General features: G+C 60.1%; 2 protein-coding genes across 2 annotated transcripts in view; one reads left to right on the top strand and one right to left on the bottom strand.

The window, feature by feature from the left end:
- The window catches only part of BAHCC1 (BAH domain and coiled-coil containing 1), a 136,444-nt gene extending 130,602 nt beyond the window's left edge, over positions 1 to 5,842 (bottom strand). The window contains exon 1 of the mRNA XM_011933294.1: positions 5,776 to 5,842. Coding sequence (XP_011788684.1) covers positions 5,776 to 5,842 — 67 coding nt within the window. The remainder of the gene's footprint in view (positions 1 to 5,775) is intronic.
- A 625-nt stretch (positions 5,843 to 6,467) lies between these two features.
- The window catches only part of TMEM105 (transmembrane protein 105), a 20,764-nt gene continuing 8,760 nt past the window's right edge, over positions 6,468 to 18,471 (top strand). The window contains exon 1 of the mRNA XM_011933287.1: positions 6,468 to 6,554. Within this exon, the coding sequence (XP_011788677.1) occupies positions 6,468 to 6,554 (87 nt within the window). The remainder of the gene's footprint in view (positions 6,555 to 18,471) is intronic.

The following is an 18,471-nucleotide window of genomic DNA, read 5'->3' as shown; positions in this document are numbered from 1 at the left end:
ACACCCCACCCACCCGGAGCCCTCCCCAGTGACCCTCACCCAGTGCCTCCTTTAACACACCACTGCAGGCTGGACGCAGTGGCTCATGCCTCTAATCCCAGCACTGTGGGAGGCCGAGGAGGGCAGATCACTAGGTCAGAAGTTTGAGATCAGCCTGGACAATATGGTGAAACCCCCTCTCTACTAAAAATACAAAAACTAGGGCAGGGCGCGGTGGCTCACGCCTGTAATCTTTGGGAGGCCAAGGCGGGCGGATCACGAGGTCAGGAGATCGAGACCATCCTGGCTAACAAGGTAAAACCCATCCCCACTAAAAATACAAAAAATTAGCCGGGCGTGGTGGTGGGCGCCTGTAGTCCCAGGTACTCGGGAGGCTGAGGCAGGAGAATGATTTCAACCCGGGAGGCGGAGGTTACAGTGAGCCGAGATCACACCACTGCACTCGAGCCTGGGCGACAAAGCGAGACTCCGTCTGGAAAAAAAAAAAAAAAAAAGACACCACTGCCCAGCCCTACTTGGAAGACTGGCCTCCGCCCCAGGAATTCTGCTGTGTTTGCTTTTGGGGTCAGCGCTGGCCCAGAAGCAGTTAAAGATTAACCAAGCTGGGCCCTGGGATAGAAGAGGGGGTTGAGGAGGGGGAGGGGAAGGGGCTCGCGGCCAGGCGACTGCTGGGCTCTGCACACCGCCCATCCCCCCAGTGCCGCTGACCCCGCTCCAGCCTGCCCCCACCTGGCAGGCTGTGCAGTGGGTTCAGGTGGGAAGCAGTTGCTGGGCCCACCTGTCTGGCAAGGGCAACTGGGGAGCCCTGACTGCTTAGCACAGCTTCTGGCTCACACATCCTTGCAGAGTGTGGGTGCTTAGTGTGGAAAGAGGACGGACCTCTGCCCTCCCGGCCCTTCCTCCAGTGGGAGGAGAAGCCCAGGAAAGAGGCTGAACCCAGGAAGGGCTCTGGGCAGCCCGGTCAGCCAGTCCTATCGTGTGTGGCTGCTCTTGGCCTCCTGTTCTGCTTCCCTGTCACAGGGGTCCAGGGTGTGTGTGTGTGCACGTGCATGTGTGCGCTCGTGTGTGTGGACTGCTGGGACCCTCATACAGCCAATCCTGTGCCTGCATCTCCTTCTCCTGCAGGGGCCCTCCTTGGTCAGGAAGGGGAGGCAGGAGGGTCTCAGCCCCTACCTCATTCTACCCCAGTGGGAGTGGCCTCTTCACGTCCAGTTGGTCCCAGGATCTGCTACCCCATCATCAGTGTCGTCGTCATTGCGGGGCAGCGGCTCCTCCCAGCGGAGAGCTCCAGGACCCGCCCTGCCCTGTGGGCAGCAGGGCCCTCTCCCAAGCCCCTCATCCTGCCCATAAAGTATTTACACTTGTATTACCCCAGGTATGTGGCTGTGACAATGGCATCCCCAGCCTGCATGGAGGACAGGAATTGAACTTTAGTCTCCAGGCAATTAAGGTGCAGGGACTATGCTTTATTAATGGCTGTTATGCAATAAAAAACAATAAAATGGCCCCTATTTGTAGTTTTTAAATGCAATTTGTTTTAATTTATGTTTCTGAGTACTTCTGGGGCTTGATGGGGGCTGTTGGGACATTGCTGGAGGGGCTGGGCCACAGTGCCTCCATTAGGAGGCACCGGAGATGAGGTGAGCCTGGGGTAGTGGGAAGTGCCGGGGACGTGGAGGGCACAGCCATGGCCTTACTCTGGCAGAAGACAAATGTTCTGGCTGCCTTTTAAAAAGCCGTGGCCTTGCCCATTCTGTCCCTGGCCACTACAGAGTGGGCCTGGGGAAACATTCCTGAGCCAGACATCCGGAAGCCTGCTAGGCAGGACCATTTCCCGGGGATGCTGTGACCTTGGGTACGGTGGCTCCCCTCACTCCCTGCACCCCCACAGGCATCTGGACAGGTCCCTTGGGTCCAAAAGCAGCTGGCCCAGTGTCTCTGGCCCCCTCTTCAGGAGCCCTGCCTTGGATCTGGCCACAGAGGAAGCAGCCTTGTTGTCTGGGGATTGGTTATTTCTTCTACCCTTGGGAGAGTCCAGTGTCCCTCCTGGCACCATCTGCCCAGCCAGGGCCCCGTAGTCAGTGCCAAGGCCTGAGGGCCCAGAAACTTCTCCAGGTGGGTCCCCTTGGCTTCCTTCTGCACCTGGCATCTGCCTCCTCGAGGCTGCACATCCACTGTGCAGAGGCTGCTTGGCTGGGAAGGGGCACCATCCCGCTGCCCCCTCCCCAACCCACACACAGACCTCAGGGCAAGGCAGGAGCTGAAATCGTGACAACAACATTTCACCCCTAGTGACTGGGCCAAAGCAAACCACTTTCTGGGAAGAGAGGGGAAGAGAGGGGGAAAGCCTTCTGGGAAGTGTGGAGCCTAGCATTGGGGTTGGGCGGGGGGCTGGCTTTGTACAGAAGAAGGGGCCGGGCCTGTAATCCCAGCACTTTGGGAGGCCAAGGCTGGAGGCTCACTTGAGTTCCAGAGTTTGAGACCAACATCCCACTTCCAGGCCCCCACGAGTTTTAGCCAGATGCAGCGCAGCCGTGTGTGGGGCCACCCTTGGTATGGCGGGCGGGGGGGGCGCTGCAGGGTACCTCCTCGTTTCACTTTAGGCCACTCCCAGCCAGTGGCCCCAGCCCTGTCCAAGGCCACCCCACCCCTGCTCCTGAGGATGGAGTCTGCACCTGCTGCCCCTCCCACCAAGGACCATCCCAGTGCCTCTCCCTCCCTTTGCCTTTTATTCTGGGAGCCTTAGCTTGCCAAGTTAATTGGCAAACTTTCCCAGAAGTAAACTTGAGGGATGGAAATTAATAATTTTCCCGGTGTTGCACTCATTGCTAATCAGGCCAGCTGGGAGGAGGGCCTGGGTGCATCAGAGGACCCCTGAAAAGCCATTAGCATGAACCAGATCTAAGGGTGAGGGTCCCCCATGCAATTCAGCAGCTCTGCAACCCCAGTGCCCAGGTGCAGGACCATGGGGGCACGGGGTGAAGGCAAGGGCACCTTGGAAGGATTCCAGCCATTCCCACACCCACACCCGGCCCAGGCAAGCAGTTCCCCTCTTGCTGTGTGGCCTGGGCTGGATGGGGTCCCCAGGGTCTCTCACTGACCCTGGAAAAGCCCACATGAGTGAAACAGGGAAGGGTGTGAGCCCGGACTGAAGCTCAGGCCGGGCAGGGGATGGGCCCTTGGGGAAGGGGCCTGAAAGGAGAGCCAGGAGGCCAGAGCAGGGCCCAGCTGGGACCCAGGCAGCCTGCCCCAACTTTGGAGCCCTCCCTTTGGAGACAAGTGCCGGGCCACCAACGGGTGCACAGGGTTGGGGACCTTGTCCCCAGGACTCCCCTGTCCTAAAGGAAGTGTAGCCCCAAATCCCCTACATTCCAGAACTCTGGCCTTGATGGACCTTGTGCCAGGCTGGTGGGGAATGGGCGGAGCTTAGAGGCCTCTGCTCAGATCTCTGCACCTCCTGAGCCACGGCTGGGCCCCTGGCAGAACCTTGCCACCGTCCATTGCTTTGTCAGCTCTTTGGCTGGGCCTTCAGCGCCTGTGGAAAAAAGCATCAGTATGTGGTCCTCAGAGGACCTCGGTGAAAATGCAGATGCCCAGGTCCAGCCCTGGAAAGTAGAGCTTAGGAGGTGTCGATGTGATCACCAGGACCCCACGTGGTCTGACCCAGGCGGTCCAACGACCATGCCAGAAGACCTGGTCTGGGCTGCAGGGTCAGCTCTGGAGGGTGGGTCTCTTCCCTCATGAAGCATTTATTGAATGGAAGGACAGATGGGTGGATGGATAGGATGGATGGTTGGATGGGTGCATGGGTGGATGGTTGGATGGTTGGATGGGTGGATGGTTGGATGGTTGGATGGGTGGATGGGTGGATGGTTGGATGGTTGGATGGGTAGATGGTTGGATGGTTGGATGGGTGGATGGATGGGTGGATGTGGTGGATGGGTGGATGGATGGATGGTTGGAAGGGTAGATGGTTGGATGGGTGGATGGGTGGATGGTTGGATAGGGTGGATGGGTGGATGGATGGATAAGTGGATGTGGTGGATGGGTGAGTGGATGGATGGGTGGGGTGGATGGGTGGGCGGATAGATGAGTGGGTGGATGGGTGGGTGGATGGGGTGGATAGATGGGTAGGTGGGTGGATGGATGGATAGGTGAATTGGTGGGTGGAAGGGTGAATGGATGGATGGATGGGGGGTGGATAGAAGGGTAGGTGGGTGGGTGGGTGGATAGATAAATGGGTGGGTGGATGGGTGGGTAGATGGGTGGGTTGGCGGGTGGATAGATGTGTGGGTGGCGGGTGGATAGATAGATGGGTGGGTGGGTGGATGAATAAGTAGTGAATGGTGGGGGTTTCCTAGGTGCAGAGATAATATTCTTAGCCTATTATAGGCCCCACTGTCTGTTGTCAGCAAAGCCGACTCCACTAACTCCACAAGGAAATTTCCCCTGGAGAGCCAGAGATCAGAGCCAGACCTGAAGGGGGACAGACAGGGGTGGGGGAGGGGGGACTTTGTGCTGCTTCTCGTGGGTGGGGGCACATGGGTGGCCCTGGGTGCAACCCGGCCCGGCCCCAGCCCCCCAGCATTCCTGCAGTAGTGGAATGTGACCGCCTGAGTCTGGAGCAACTAGGCTTGCTCAGGGAGGGTGGGGGAGAAGCTCACATTAGGGGAAAGAGCAGGGCAGGGCCACTGATGCGCTCCCAGCTTACTGCCACGGCTGGGCAGGGCTTCTCCTCTCACCAGAGGCCAGGTGAGAGGCTGCCCTTTGCCGCCGGCAGCTTACCTGTGACCACCTCCGGCCCTTGGCCATGCCTACCCATCTGCCCACTCCGAGCAGGGCTGACCATTCCCAGAGCCTGGCGGGCTTATGCCAGCCAAGAGTGCCAGCCCCAGGTACCTCATGGAGACCTCCAACCACCTTGTCCCTTGGCCACAGTGACATGGGGTAGGAAGGGAGAGGAGAAGGAAGAGAAAGTTGGCACAGGCCAGCACCTACCTGTACTTGGTCCATTTATATCATTAGCACATGGGGTCCCCATGACTGCCCTGCCATGGAAATCACATTAAAGATGAGGCACAGAGAGGGTCAGTAATTTGCCCAAGGCCACACAGCAGGATTGAAACTAGGTTTGTCTGACTAAGAAGCCTACCCTTATCTAAGACACAATATTTTGCAGATTAATGAACATCATCATCCTGGCAGGGCACATGGCAGGTCCCTCCTCCTGCCCAGGATAGTGCCCATGGCCCTCAGCCAGGTAGCTGACCTGGCTTCCCAGACGAGGCAGACTGGGGAGAACAGCTTCTCAGAGCCAAGGGCTCACACTGCACCCCACAGCTCTGGAGCCCGCATCAGGCCAGGGCAGCGGGGCCAATGCCTCTTGGACGTTGCTGGGAAGAGCGTGCTCTGACCCCATCCACGTTCTGCAGAGCCTCCCTGGGGCCTGGTTAGATCCACCTGATGTGCTAGTCTAGTGGTGACTCTGTAGCATTAGCTCAGGAACTCAGGGCTCCCGTCCCCTCTGCTCTCACGCACCTCCCCCCTCGAGGATTGGAGACCTCGGTGCACCAGGTGTGGTCCCCATTGTTGCAGATAATGTCCCCGGTTAATGTCCCTGGTCTCAGGAAAGCTTTGGCGGTTTCTGTGGACTTAAGGGCATTTTGCAGAGACTGCTATCCCAGCAGGGGTCCCATGGGATGTGGAGTGAGGGTGTGGATGGTAGAGGGGGGTTGCTGTCTCCCGAGCAGGGTGATCTCCCTGTCCACACCCCACCCTTGGGGTTCAGCAAGTCCTGCTGAACCTGCCGCTGGCACAGCTTCTCCAGCTCCAGGTGTCTCATGCCACACTGGGCCCCTGCTCCACCCTGTGCCCAGCTTCCCTGACCTCTGGCTGGCTCCCTCCTTGTTCTCATCCATCCCAGGTCCACAGCCAGCTGGAGAACTGAGACAAGCCATGAGCAGCTCCCAAACTCCTGGGGAAGCTCGGCAGTCCCCTCCTCCCGGGCCTTACCTGCTTCGTCCCAGGCTGGGGTTGGCTATTCCCAGGCCACAGCACTGGGGGATCAGAAGGGCGGTGCTGGCCTTGCAGGGTGACCTGGGAGTCAGGGTGGACCTCAGGAGGCCCATGACTCCTCCCCGTCCCCCCAGGCGGGTCCTAACAGGTGCCAGAGCTGGCCCACTGGGGGCCCTCAGCTCTGCAGAGTTGGCCGTGGACCCAATCCTAGGGCTTGGGAATCTGCTCTTTATTGATGCTTCACCGAAATGGAATTCGTTCCTACCCTTGTTTATTGATCTGAGTGAAGGGGCCAGGCTGGAGTGGCTGCTGGGCTGGAGAAGCGGGGGCCATAGCCCGGGTCCCCACCCTGCTCAGAGCCTGGAGGCGACCCCATGCCTGTGCCTAACGGTGGCTTCTGGGCACTGGAGCCAGAGGGAAGCCTGAGGGCAGGGGGAGGGAGCAGGGCGAGCATGTCTCGCCCACCTCGGGCCCCCGTGCTCAAGGCCCCTCTTGCCAGTTCCAGCAGCACCCTCTTTCCTCACCCTCTGCCTGAGAAGGTGACGGGCCTCTGCTGTTGCCAAGTGCTGGGGCACCTCCTCGGGCCCTGACAGCTCCAGACCACACACCACCTGATAGCCAGAGCTCGCTGCGAAGTGGCGACCCCACACCCACGCAGCAGTTCCAAGACAGAGATGAGAGAGCCTTGCCACAGGAAGCGTTCCCTCTCCTCCACCCACCCCATGGGAGTCCACCCCAGGATGTGATGACACCTCCCCCTCTGTCTCCCAGCACTCCTGGCTGCCGCCGATGGAGGGCCGGTCCCACCTTCCTTCTGTACCCAACTGGACCACAGGGTCACCCCATGCCCCAAGTGGCCTCAGCTGGGATGCTTGCCATCTCTGTGAGCCTTTTCTCAGGAGAAGGTGGACTGGTTCCCGTCCGGATGCCTCCCGGGCCTGCCTCTGCACCCGGCCCTCCTGCCTGACTCTCAGACACTCCCCTTGGTTTGAGGGTCAGGCAGCGGCCCGACACCCAGGGAGAGTGCCCCATCTTGAGCTGTGCTCTCTCTGCACTGTTCCCCTCGCTTCCAGCCATCAGGGATCCCCTCTGGTCTCTGCCAGTCACCCTCTGCCTGCTTAGGGGAGAAACAAGAGGCAGGTGCCCCTGAAGGAGCCCCAAGTCCATCAAAGGGACAGGTCTGAGAGGCCACTCCCCAGGCCTGCTCTCCAGCTCTGGGGTAGGAGATGGCACCAGGGGAGAGGCCATGAGAGGCCCCGAGTGGCAGGCCAACGGCTGTGGGACTGCCTCTCCCAGGCTTGCCTTCCCTCGGGTGGCTCAGCAGCCCCTAAGTGATGCTCCTGCCTGGGACGCTTGAGCTGCACTGAGCACAGGGGAGTCGGATCCAGAGGCATTCTTGGAATCGCCACTCCAGATGCTCAGAAAAGGACAATGTTTTTAAAAAGGCAAAAGGGTGCGGTGCACGTTATAGATGAGAGGAGGCTAACGGGAGACTCTGGATAGGATCCTGAATGAGGCTTGGGGTGGGACTGCTCTGGCGAGCCACGGAGCTGACCGGGAAGTTTACACCCAGCAGGCGGGGCCGCGGGGCTGTGCTTCGTTCTGTGTGGCATTGCGTTTCCCCAGGCATGCTGCTGGAGGCAGGCTGGTGTTCTCAGACATTTGACACTAAAGTATTTAGGGTGAAGTGTCAAGGTGTCTGCAACTGACACTCAAAAGATTCCGCAGTTTTACATAAAGGAGGAGCAAGAAGTAAGAGAGGAAGCCAATGTGACACAATATTTTTTAAAAGGGCTGCTGGGTACAAAACCAGTGTACGTACAGAAATACATTTTATTTGTGTAGATGTGCAAAGACACTTTTGCCTGGCATGGTGGTTCACGCCTGTAATCCCAGCACTTTGGGAAGCCAAGGCAGGAGGATTGCTTGAGCCCAGGCTGGGCAATATAGTGAGAGCCCGTCTCTACAAAAAACACAAAAATTAGCCAGGCGTGGTGCTGTGTGCCTGTAGACCCAGCTACTTGGGAGGCTGAGGATCGCTTGAGTCCAGAAGGTCGAGGCTGCAATGAGCCTTGTTCTCACCACTGCCCTGCAGCCTGGGCAGCAGAGCAAGACTCTGTCTCAAATCAATCAATCAATCAATCAATCTGACTGCAGGTGCCAGAAGTGGACTCTGACTAACTGAAGCCGGGAGCAGGTATTTGGTTGGGGCTTGCAGCTGGGAGGGCAGAGGGAAGGCATTGTTCAGGCCCCAACAGCAGTGGCCCCAGCACAACCCCAGTGTCCCTCAGCTCAGCGTTCAAATTCGAGGAAAAGAGCCCCGATGGTCTGGCTTGGTCCAGGGCTGTGGCCCATGGCAGGTCCCCAAAACCACACCTGCCGCTCCAGTGCCCCCCAAGGCTACATGACCTTTGTGTGGACAGGACCGTGGAACACATGACCTCACCCAAGCCTCCCAACCATGCCTTGATCCAGCACGGCTAGAATCACTCCCATTGCACAGAGCAGAGTTGAAATGTTGGGTATTCGAACGCTGCGCCCAGGGCTGTCCAGCCAGGGAGGAGAATCTGGTCCCGACCAGGAAGGCAGCAGCCCCACCCAGGCCACCTGCTCCAGGTCCCCGGGCTCCACAGACTTTCACATCTGCTGCAGAGGTGCAAGGATGTTCCCCGGCATCAAAGCCCTCAGACCCTGGTGCCAGCCATGTCGTCATAGAACTGATAGAGCAGAGCCAGAGGACACCTGTGGAGAGAGGGCCTGCCCTGGGCCTGCGCCAGGCTGGGCACATTGCTGACATCCCTGCTCTGTGCTGGCAAAACCCAGACCTCAGGAGAGGGACAGGCAGGCTCCCAGAGGTTGCGGCTGCCCAGGGCCTGCAGCTGGAAGGAGCAGAGCCAGACCTCCCTCCCCCAGGACATGGCTGCTCTGCACCACCCAGCCCTGCTCCTGGTGGCCCCTGGCTTTGACGGGGCGGCTGACCCAGCCAGTCAGGCCCCCACCCCCTTCCCCACAGGTGGCCCTGTGCGGCTGAGGATAAAGCATGCTGGGCCATCTCTGCTGATTAGAGTCGCCCTCGGCTGTGGGCTGAGGGCCCCTATTCTGCCCCTGAGATCCCAGTCGGCCTATAGAAGCCCTCCTCGGCTCCCCCAGGGGTCCAAGGAGGCCTAGGAGGCCCCTGTTCACTCCGGGTTTGCCTTCTCCCTCCTGTAATTTGCTTTTCTTTTTCTTGGTTCACTGCAAGCTCTGCCTCCCAGATTTACACCATTCTCCTGCCTCAGCCTCCCGAGTAGCTGGGACTACAGGCGTCCGCCACCTCGCCCGGCTAGTTTTTTGTATTTTTAGCAGAGACGGGGTTTCACCGTGTTAGCCAGGATGGTCTCGATCTCCTGACTTCGTGATCCGCCCGTCTCGGCCTCCCAAAGTGCTGGGATTACAGGCGTGAGCCACCGCGCCCGACCTGTAATTTGCTTTTCAAATGTGAAGGGGAACTCAGCAGGAGCAGAAGATGATGTGGCCCCGTGGGACGGTGGGAGACCCGGGACAGGGCAGTGGGGAGGAGCGGGGACCTGGGGACAAGGGCTCTGGGTCCAGCCACCAGGTCCTTTGCACTGGGTGCTCTCTGTAGCCTCAGCTTCCCCTGAGGGTCAGGAACTCCAGGCGGGGGCGTGGGGCAGCTCGGAAACCTTCCTGAGCCCCTTCCCCTGGCAAGAAGCAGGCCAGGCAGGTGAGGGCTGGGACCTGTTCCCGGAGCTCGCATCCCAGCCCCAGCCAGATCCAGGCGGAGGGCGGCCCAGCCCCCTGTTCTGCCTGGTGCAGAGGACACGGCCTCCCTGGCCAGAGTCCCAGCCCCCTCCTCTCCTTCCTTAACGTCTGCCCGGGGCAACCCCCACCAGCAGCACCAAGCCCTTGTTGGTTCCGCAAGCTGGCGGGCACCCCTTCTTCCCTCCCTCCGGGTGCCCGTTGGCAATGGCTGGTGGCTTGGGACAGGGCCCATATTCTCTGAAAATGATGGCTGGGCTGGAACCCGGGATGGATTCTCAGACCTGCATCATGCGGGGTTCCGGATGCTTGTTACGAATTCGGATGCTGGCCTGTGCCTGCTGCCTGGTACCTCTGAACGGGGCTTTCTGCCCTGGGGGTGTGGAGAGGGCCAAGTCTGCTCCCCGACCGGGGTCACGCCTGCCTCCTGTCAGGACTGTGAACACTGCGTCCCCATCAGCTCAAAGCATACGCATGGGGATGAGCCTGGGGGCTGTCTGAGAGACCCTCAACCCTAGATCCCCACCGCAGCGCCCAGCATTGGGTTTTTCAGTGGCTGATGTGCCCCGGGCTGGTCACCTCTGCATTGTGCTCTGCTGGGAGTTTGCTCCTGGCCCTCCAACAGCGCGTCCTCTGTGAGGCCTCTGCTGGCTCTGGAGGCTGGAGTTCCCGTGCGGGGCCCTCCAGGGCGGGTTCTCTCTTGCTGCTGCCAGTACCCTGCCCCTCCCGTCCTTCTGGGTAGCCTGGGAGGAATGGTGGAAGAGAGCAGTGAAGCCAGATAGCAGTGGCCTAGCCACCCCACCAGGCTCTGCTGCAGGCTCTGGACTCTCAAGGCAGCTGCTGCAGGAGAGGCCCCCTAGGAAGGGACTGCCACATCCCTGGGAGCTTTCCTGGCCCCCCTCAGTGTGACTGACCCTGGGCCCCAAGGCTCGGAACACCCGCCCCTCTGCTCCAGGTAAGAGGGAGATGTGGGTGGTGCCCGGGCTATTGTGGACTTAGGTGGGGGAGTGGAGCCCCCAGGTCTCAGGAACCCACAAATGCTTGTTGAACTGATGGACCCTGCAGAGATGAGAAGCTTAGGCCGAGCTGATGCAACCTGCCTGAGGCCGCAAAGCCCACTGGGCAGAGAAGGGTGGGAACCCCAGTCCTCGGCCCCACTGTCAAAGTGGGTGCTTCCCAAGGAGAGCAGAGCCTGGGGTCAGCACGGAGGACGCTGGATCCCCAGTTCTGGGCTGGGGAGAGGCAGCTGGTGTATCAGTGCTGCAGAGAAGACCAGGCCGTTCAGACACACTGCCCGAGGCCTGTGTGGGGATGGAGGGCGGCTGCCCAGCCACACCTGTCCCACTGCTGGCCCTGGGGTGGGGTTTCCTGTCTGCGCTGGAGCCTGGTCAGGTTTCTCACTTCGCCGGGGGCAGGCGTGCAGGGCCGATGGCCCAGCCATCCATGAGTCACCAGCCCAGCCCGCCAGCCTGCCTGACAAACGGGAAAGACTGGCGGGTGGGAGCTGGGCTGGGAGCACCCTAGCTGGGCCTGGGCCAGCCCCTTCCTGGGAGAGGAGAGAAGCTGCCTCAGGCCTCTGGGGAGAAACTCCCACATGGCCCAGACCCTCCTCCCTCCTCTGGCGGGTTGAGTGGGCTGAGGGCCAGCTGGGCCCCTGCATGGTGGGAAAGGGCGGGGAGGGGAGGGGGTTTCCAAGCCTCGGCCGTCCAGGCCTACGCATCCCAGACCTCACTCGCTCCACAGCGCTCTGCCATATCATGGCCTTCTTTTTTCCTCGTCTGAAGTGTTAGTATCTGCGAAATTGCAGGCTTGATGTGTTGGCTTTATTTTTCTAACACACACTAAAATAAATCATGCGTGTTTTACAGTGTGTTGGGGCCATCTGTGGGTCACGGCCGGCCCTTCTGGCCTGGGGGCTAGCCAGCCCTTCCTGTAGGGCCCAAAGAGAGTCTGAGTCCCCAGCTGGGGTAACCCAGGCAGGGATTTTCCCGAGGTGCAGCCCCAGAGCAGGGAGGCTGTGGCTTTGAGGAGAGGTGGAGTCCCCAGCCCAACCTTCCTCAGGTATCCAGAAGCAGCCTCACCAGGCAGCCCGGGTCTGCCACCCTGGACACAGTGTGCAGGGCAAGGGAACCAGGACGGGCCTCTTTCCAGCCCCGCACCTGCCCACGCCTCTCCTGGAATTGCCCCCATCACAGTCCCTTGGGGGCTCATCTTCAAGTTCCCTGCCCCTACTCTGTGGACCCAGGTAGCCCTGGGCCAGCCTCTTCTCCCCGGGCCTCGCCGTCCTCATACACAGCTTGTCCTTAAGCTGCCTTGGCTCCCAGGAGGGCTAGTGTGGCCATGGCCGATGGCCTTGGACTCTTACAAATCAAGTGAGCCATGCGAGGCCCCACCCCGACCCCGGGCCCGGAGCCAGGTGTCCATCAGGGAAGGGCCGCTGCAGGCCTGCAGGAAGGTGCAGAGGCTGCCCTGCAGGAGAGACGCCCACACTACTGCCCAGCCCGGGCTGCTGACAGCCTCTGAACTCAGGCTCTGGGGCACACAGAATGCCTCCACCCCCTGCCTGTCCACCTCTTGCCCAGTCCCTCTTGCGGGTACTGTGTCCTCCCTATGGGGCTGTGAGCTCTGTCCTTGCCAGCCCTGCCCTTGCCAGCCCTGCCCCTGCCCTGGAGACCCTGTGGGAGATTCAGAGGAGAAGATGCATGGGGTGAAGGGTGGAGGCTTCCGGGGAGGTGAGGGTGAGCTGGGTGGGATCAGCCCTGCTGTAAAATGGACCTGGGGGCTGATCTGCGCCTGTCTCCCCCAGGCAAGCCTGTGGCGAGTGGGGACTGGCTCTATTGAGCCCCCACTGCATACCAGTGCTGGGCCTTAGCTGCCGCCATGATCGCAACTAGCTCTGAGAGGTAGAGGCTGCTCCGTCCCCAGATAAAGATGAGGAAACTGAGGTGCAGAGTGAGGAGACCTCCTGCTCAGATCCCGCAGCTGGGGAGGAGCAGAACTGAGGCCCTCCAGACAGTCCTGGCTGCTTTGGTCTGCTTGCCATGCTGTGTCCAGATCATGTGGTCTTGGAGGCCACTGCTCCCACCTGAGCTGCTCCTGGCTGTTCCTCACCCTACAGGCCCCCCCTTGGCCCAGGAATAGATACAAAAATCTTTCTTTTCCCCCAAAGGTTAAAATCTGGATTGAAAAAGCAAGTGGGGTTTGATGACCTCTCAAAAAGTGGAGCATAGGCCGGGTGCGGTGACTCATGCCTACAACCCCAGTACTTTGGGAGGCCAAGGCGGGTGGAACACCTGAGGTCAGGAATTTGAGGCCAGCCTGGCCAACATGGTGAAACCCCATCTCTATAAAAAGACAAAAGCTAGCCGGGCATGGTGGAGGGGACCTGTAATCCCAGCTACTTGGGAGGCTGAGGCAGGAGAGTCGCTTGAACCCGGGAGGTGAAGGTTGCAGTGAGCCAAGATCAGCCACTGCACTCCAGCACTCCAGCCTGTGCGACAGAGCGAGATTCTGTCTCAAAAAAAAAAAAAAGGTTGGGGGACCCTGTGCAAGGCCAGGAGGGGCCCACCTGCGGCACCCAGCAGCCCACACCTTCTGAGAGCCAGGCCTGTTGGCAGCAGGGATAGCAGGCAATGCTTCCACTTTGTCTTTTTTGTTTTTTAAAGACAGGGTCTTGCTCTGTTGCTCAGGCTGGAGTGCAAGTGGCACAATCACGGCTCACTGCAGCCTCAAACTGCCAGGCTCAAGTGATCCTCCCATCTTAGCCTCCCAAGGAGCTGGAACCACAGGCATGTGTCACCATGCCTGGCTAATTTTTGTATTTTTAGTAGAGACGGGAGTCTTGCTGTGTTGCCCAGGCTGGTGTCAAACTCCCGGGCTCAAGCAATCTGCCCACCTCAGCCTCCCAAAGTGCTGGGATTACAGGCATGAGCTATGGTGCCTGGCCCACTTTGCTTCTCATTCAAATGTTGGATGGGGAAGGTGAAATCGTCAAGGCAAGGAAGGCTGGGATCAGCCATGGTCTCTTCCTCTCCCTCCTCTGCCTGCTCTCGGGGCTGCTGGGCAGAGATGGCTGTGGTTGGTCGGGCAGGATCCTTACTCTGTCCTGCATCTTCCACTTTTTCCCACTGCCAGAAACCTGTTGGAGGTGGACCCCAGCCTCAGGCAGGTGCTGGTGGACATGGCCTCCCCTGTGGCTGAGGCTGAAGCCTTGCCTGGTTCGTGGTTTGGGTTTTGGGGAGCCTCAGAGTGTGAGCCTGAGACAGAACCTGGTCCTGTCACCACTGGCCCTGCAACCCTCCTGGCCACCAAGTGCACGCATCGCCCCTCAGTACCTGTGCCGAGAATGACATCTGCACACGTGTCATGAGACATGCAGGCTCACGGTGGCACTTGGGGATGCCCAGGCATTAATGATGCTCAGCCTCAAGTGAACCAGTTGTTTGGGGATGGCCCAGCATCTCTCCAGCATCTCAGGGTCCCCCAGAAGGCAGGGGCCTCATCAGCCGAGGTTGCAGGGGTGTGCCTGGTGCCCACCATCTCAGCACAGTCGGGTGGGCAGCATGACCAGCCACTGTAGAGGGGAGTCGCAGACTGCGGCGGCTCCTGGTCAGAGCACAGGTCCCTGGCCACGCCACAAGGCATCTGACCGCTGTCATGAGGCACCTGTTGTGGCCTTTCAGGTTTTACTCTTTGGCTGTTTCCCAGCTAAGCCTCCTTGGGGCAGGCTGCTTCACATCTCTGATCCTCACTTCAGGATCTCCAGTTGAGATCCTCCTGGGTTAGTGTGGGCCCTAAATCCAATGACATGTGTCCTTAGAAGAGAGGGGAGAGACATCAGGGAGGAAGGTCTCTCAAGGACAGCAGAGATAGGAGTGATGCCGCTGCAAGCCAGAGATCACCAAGAACTACCAGCCGCCCCCAGGAGCTGGGACAGTCAGAAGCAGATCTCCCTCCGAGCCTCCAGAAGGAGCCAGCTATGTGCCATCCTGACTATGGGCTTCTGCCTGTGGCCCTGTGAGGCAATAAAGGTCTGCTGCTTGAAGCTACTGCATTGTGGCCACTCGTCACGGCAGCCCCAGAGCACTCACAGATCACTCTGCTGTGTCACGGCAGCTCCAGAGCACTCACCACTGCTGCAGGACCAGGCACAGGTGTGGGAACTCCAGGCACAGGTGCGGGAACTCTAGGCACAGGTGAGGGAACTTGAGTCACCACTGCTGAGTGGCCAGTGGGTGCTGGGACTTCAGAGAGACTCACTGAGCAAGTGGCCCAGGCACCAGGTAGGGAAGGGCGGCAGGGGCCTGTGCCCCCTCCAAAGCCTGAGACTGGCTTCCCCTCCACAGCGGCGGCCACCGACACCCACCCAACTGTGCTGAGGTGGTAGGTACCAGACACACTCTTGCAACCTCAGCTGATGAGGCCCCTTCCTTCTGTGGGATGCTGGGAGATGCTGGGCCATCCCCAAACTCACAAGGAATTTATTTGTGACCATATGTGAAGCCCATGTGAGTGGAACCAGTGTTATGCCATCTTTCCTGCCCATGGGCACCCCATTTACCCCCAAGGCCAAGCTGAAAGGCCGCCATGGGGGCCCCTAGGCTCTGGGAGAAGTCAGGGCTGCGTGCTGCCCCCACACTTACTAGTGGAATGTCTGCTGTCCCTGGAGGCCTGGGCCCGGCTGCCGGCTCCCTGAGGAGGGCCTGTTTCCAACCCAGCTGGGCTTTGGTGTGCAGGCTGCCCGGCAGAGACCCAAGTGTGGGAGGCCCCACCTGCCAGCACCAGGCCTGGGGTCCAGGCTCCAGGCTCCAGGGTCTTCAGTGAGCTTCCATTTCCTCCTTAGCTCTTCTGAGTATTGGAGGAATCATTCAAATCATACTCATCAAAGGCCTCAGTGGCCTTTACGCCTGTCTTAACTGTCACCGCGGGTGGACGTGCAAATGTTCCTGCACGGGTGAAGACCCTCAGGGTCACCATCTCAGGACAGAATGATCAGGGTGGAGAGGACACTGGAGACTCCCTGGGCTGTCAGATCCTGAACAGACCCCCAGTGCGGCCCCCCACTCCCTGGCTGAGCCTGTCGGGCCTGGGCCAGCTGTGACATGAGAGACTGTTCCTTCTGGCTCTGCCTCCAGCGTGAAGTGGGGCGTCACAAAGAGAGGAGGAGTCCCCTGTTGTACCCACACTTGTCCTGACAATTCTTGCCCCAACAGGAAACAGGCCCCGGCAGCAAGCCGCCTGGCCTCCGTCCGAGCCCGGGCACCCGGGTTCACATGCTGGGCTGCCCGGCCCCAGGGTGTGGAACCGATTTATTCGGTAGCTTTGCCGCTGATTAGTTGCAGGTGAGTGGATGGCACGTGGTTTGTGTTGTAACAATATTTTGGGACAATTAGATTGAAACCACATTGCTGGCGGCCCCGTTGGCGGCTGGCCGCGGCACTGCACTCTCTCTGCCCTTTGTGGCTCCCGGCTGGCCGGGCCACCCCCACCCCTCCTGGGGCCTCCCCATCCTCACCCCCACCCGGGCTCCAAACCCTCCTTCTGACCTCCAGCTGACCTCAGCCGTCAGTTGTTCCAGAAAACAGCTGCTGGGAGATTTCCCAGGGCAGGTGGGGAGGGGGCGACCTGGGGGGCCCATGTGGGAGTTTGAGGATGGACAACCCCCAAGACAGTCTCAGCACGTCTGTCTCTACCGCCAAGGAAGAGTCCCTCAACTACCCCCTCCTCAGCTAACAGCCCCCTCTGCGTCCACTGCATCCTGTAGGAGGGAGAGCCTGACCCAGTGACCCCAGAGTGAGAGGGGACAGCCAAGGCCAGGTGTTCCGGGCCCAGCTCAATCACCAAGGGCTCGGCTCAGGGCTCCCCCGAGGCCCGGGTGCCAGCGCCACCCAGAATCCCCTGCAGCGGGAGTCAGGGCTTGCACCTGGTGTGCAGGGGCTGAAGGCACCAGGCTCCCACCCAAAAGCAAGGCCGGGCGGGCTGCCACTCACAGTGCCCCCAGGACGGCCAATCAGAGGAGGACCTGCTCTGATCACGTGACTGGGTTTGACAGCGCTGGGCCAATCAGCCTTCTCAGCAGTGGGACTCTGGTGTCGGCAGAGGGCGCTGTGGTCTTTGGGGCGTTCAGTGGGGATGGGGATCGGGGTGAGGATGGGGGTCAGGGTTAGGGGCTGGGTCAGGGTCGGACTCGGGGGTTTTCCTCCATGGGCAGCTAGGATGAGGCGGAGGGGCTGGTGGCAGCAGCTGGTGCAGGGCTCCTGACCTGCTCCTGTCACAGACTCCAAGTGCAGCTTCCCTTTCTGTGCAGTGGGGGGTTGGATCCCGGGGTCTGTGCTGGGGGACTCAGTGCTGGTGAAGGGTGGGTTAAGCGGAGGCACAGGTGACAGGTGTCGGCCACCACCTGGGGAGCCCATTCTCAGAGTGTGGTCTGCCCACCCATAGCAGGACTCACAGCGGGCGCCCCTGAGAAGCACAGGTGTGGAACAGTTCCCAGGAGGCCCACGTGCGGAACCGGGCTGGGCCCGCCCCGGGGCTTCCCACGTGAGACGCTCTAAGGTGTGCCCCATTGGGGAGTCCAGGTGTGAGGCATGAGTGAGACACTGGGGCCGGGAGGGTTGTGGTGAGAGCGATGCGCAGAAGCCGGGCGGGACTGGGGCCTCCAGAAGGCGGGTGGGCACCGGGAGCCAGGCTGCAGGGAGGGGTCCCAGCAAAGGTGGTGGGGGGTGCCAACTGGTGCCCACCCCCTTGGCACAGGTCTGAGCTGCTCCCACGTTGATTACTTTGATGCTATTTGGAACCATCAAATAGCAAATCATTTCTAAGAGGCCCATGGTGTCCTGGCTTTGCTGGTGCCCTTCCCTCACCTTTGTCAGTTCCTGGGGGTCCAGGCTGGCCGGGCGCTCATGCAGCCTCCAAAATGGCTCCCGTGGTCCCCTATCCCACCCCACTGGTTTGCAATCTGCTATCCATAACACCAGGTCACCATGGCCACAGGGGGTGCTGGGAAACGCAGCCCTGCGCCCAGGAAGAAGGAGAATGAATGGGATCCCCTGAGCCCCAGTGAGACAGGTAGCTTGGACTCACTGGTCAGGGTGAGACCTCGCTCTGTCTCCCTGCTGGGCGGCCTTGGCCTCTCCCCACAACCAGCTCTCTCCCCTTGGGGCCCTAGCTTCCTGCACGTGGGCTCATGCCCTGGGTTCCAGAGCTTTTGACTGGAAGGGAGCTCTGTGAATGAGAAACAGGCAAAGCGGTTTCAGGTGCAGCATGAACGCTGTCTTCTGCCCAGACTCCTGGAGGGCTGTGACCCCAGTGGCTGCAGGACAGGCCCTGGCATGGCATCAGTGCCCCAGGTGGACAGAGCTGTCTGTCTGCACCGCTTTCCACAAAGCCCTGAAGACAAGCTATGTGGCCAGAATGAAGAAAGCTGGGGTGGGGATTGCAAGCGTGGGCACCGGTTCCATCGCACTGGAAACTCCTAAAAGTAAATGGGGGACTTAAGCCATTGTCACTGGGTTTCTTTTTGTTTTGTTTTTGTTTTTGTTTTTTGAGACAGAGTCTTGCCCTGTCACCCAGGCTGGAGTACAGTGGCGCAATCTCGGCTCACTGAAAGCTCCACCTCCCGGGTTCACACCATTCTCCTGCCTCAGCCTCCCAAGTAGCTGGGACTACAGGTGCCTGCCACCACGTCCGGCTAATTTT

This window comes from Colobus angolensis, unplaced genomic scaffold (assembly GCF_000951035.1).
Source record: "Colobus angolensis palliatus isolate OR3802 unplaced genomic scaffold, Cang.pa_1.0 Scaffold1, whole genome shotgun sequence".
NCBI classification, from domain to species: domain Eukaryota; kingdom Metazoa; phylum Chordata; class Mammalia; order Primates; family Cercopithecidae; genus Colobus; species Colobus angolensis.
The sequence above is the reverse complement of the archived record's forward strand: the minus strand, read 5'-3'. Positions and strand labels throughout refer to the sequence as shown.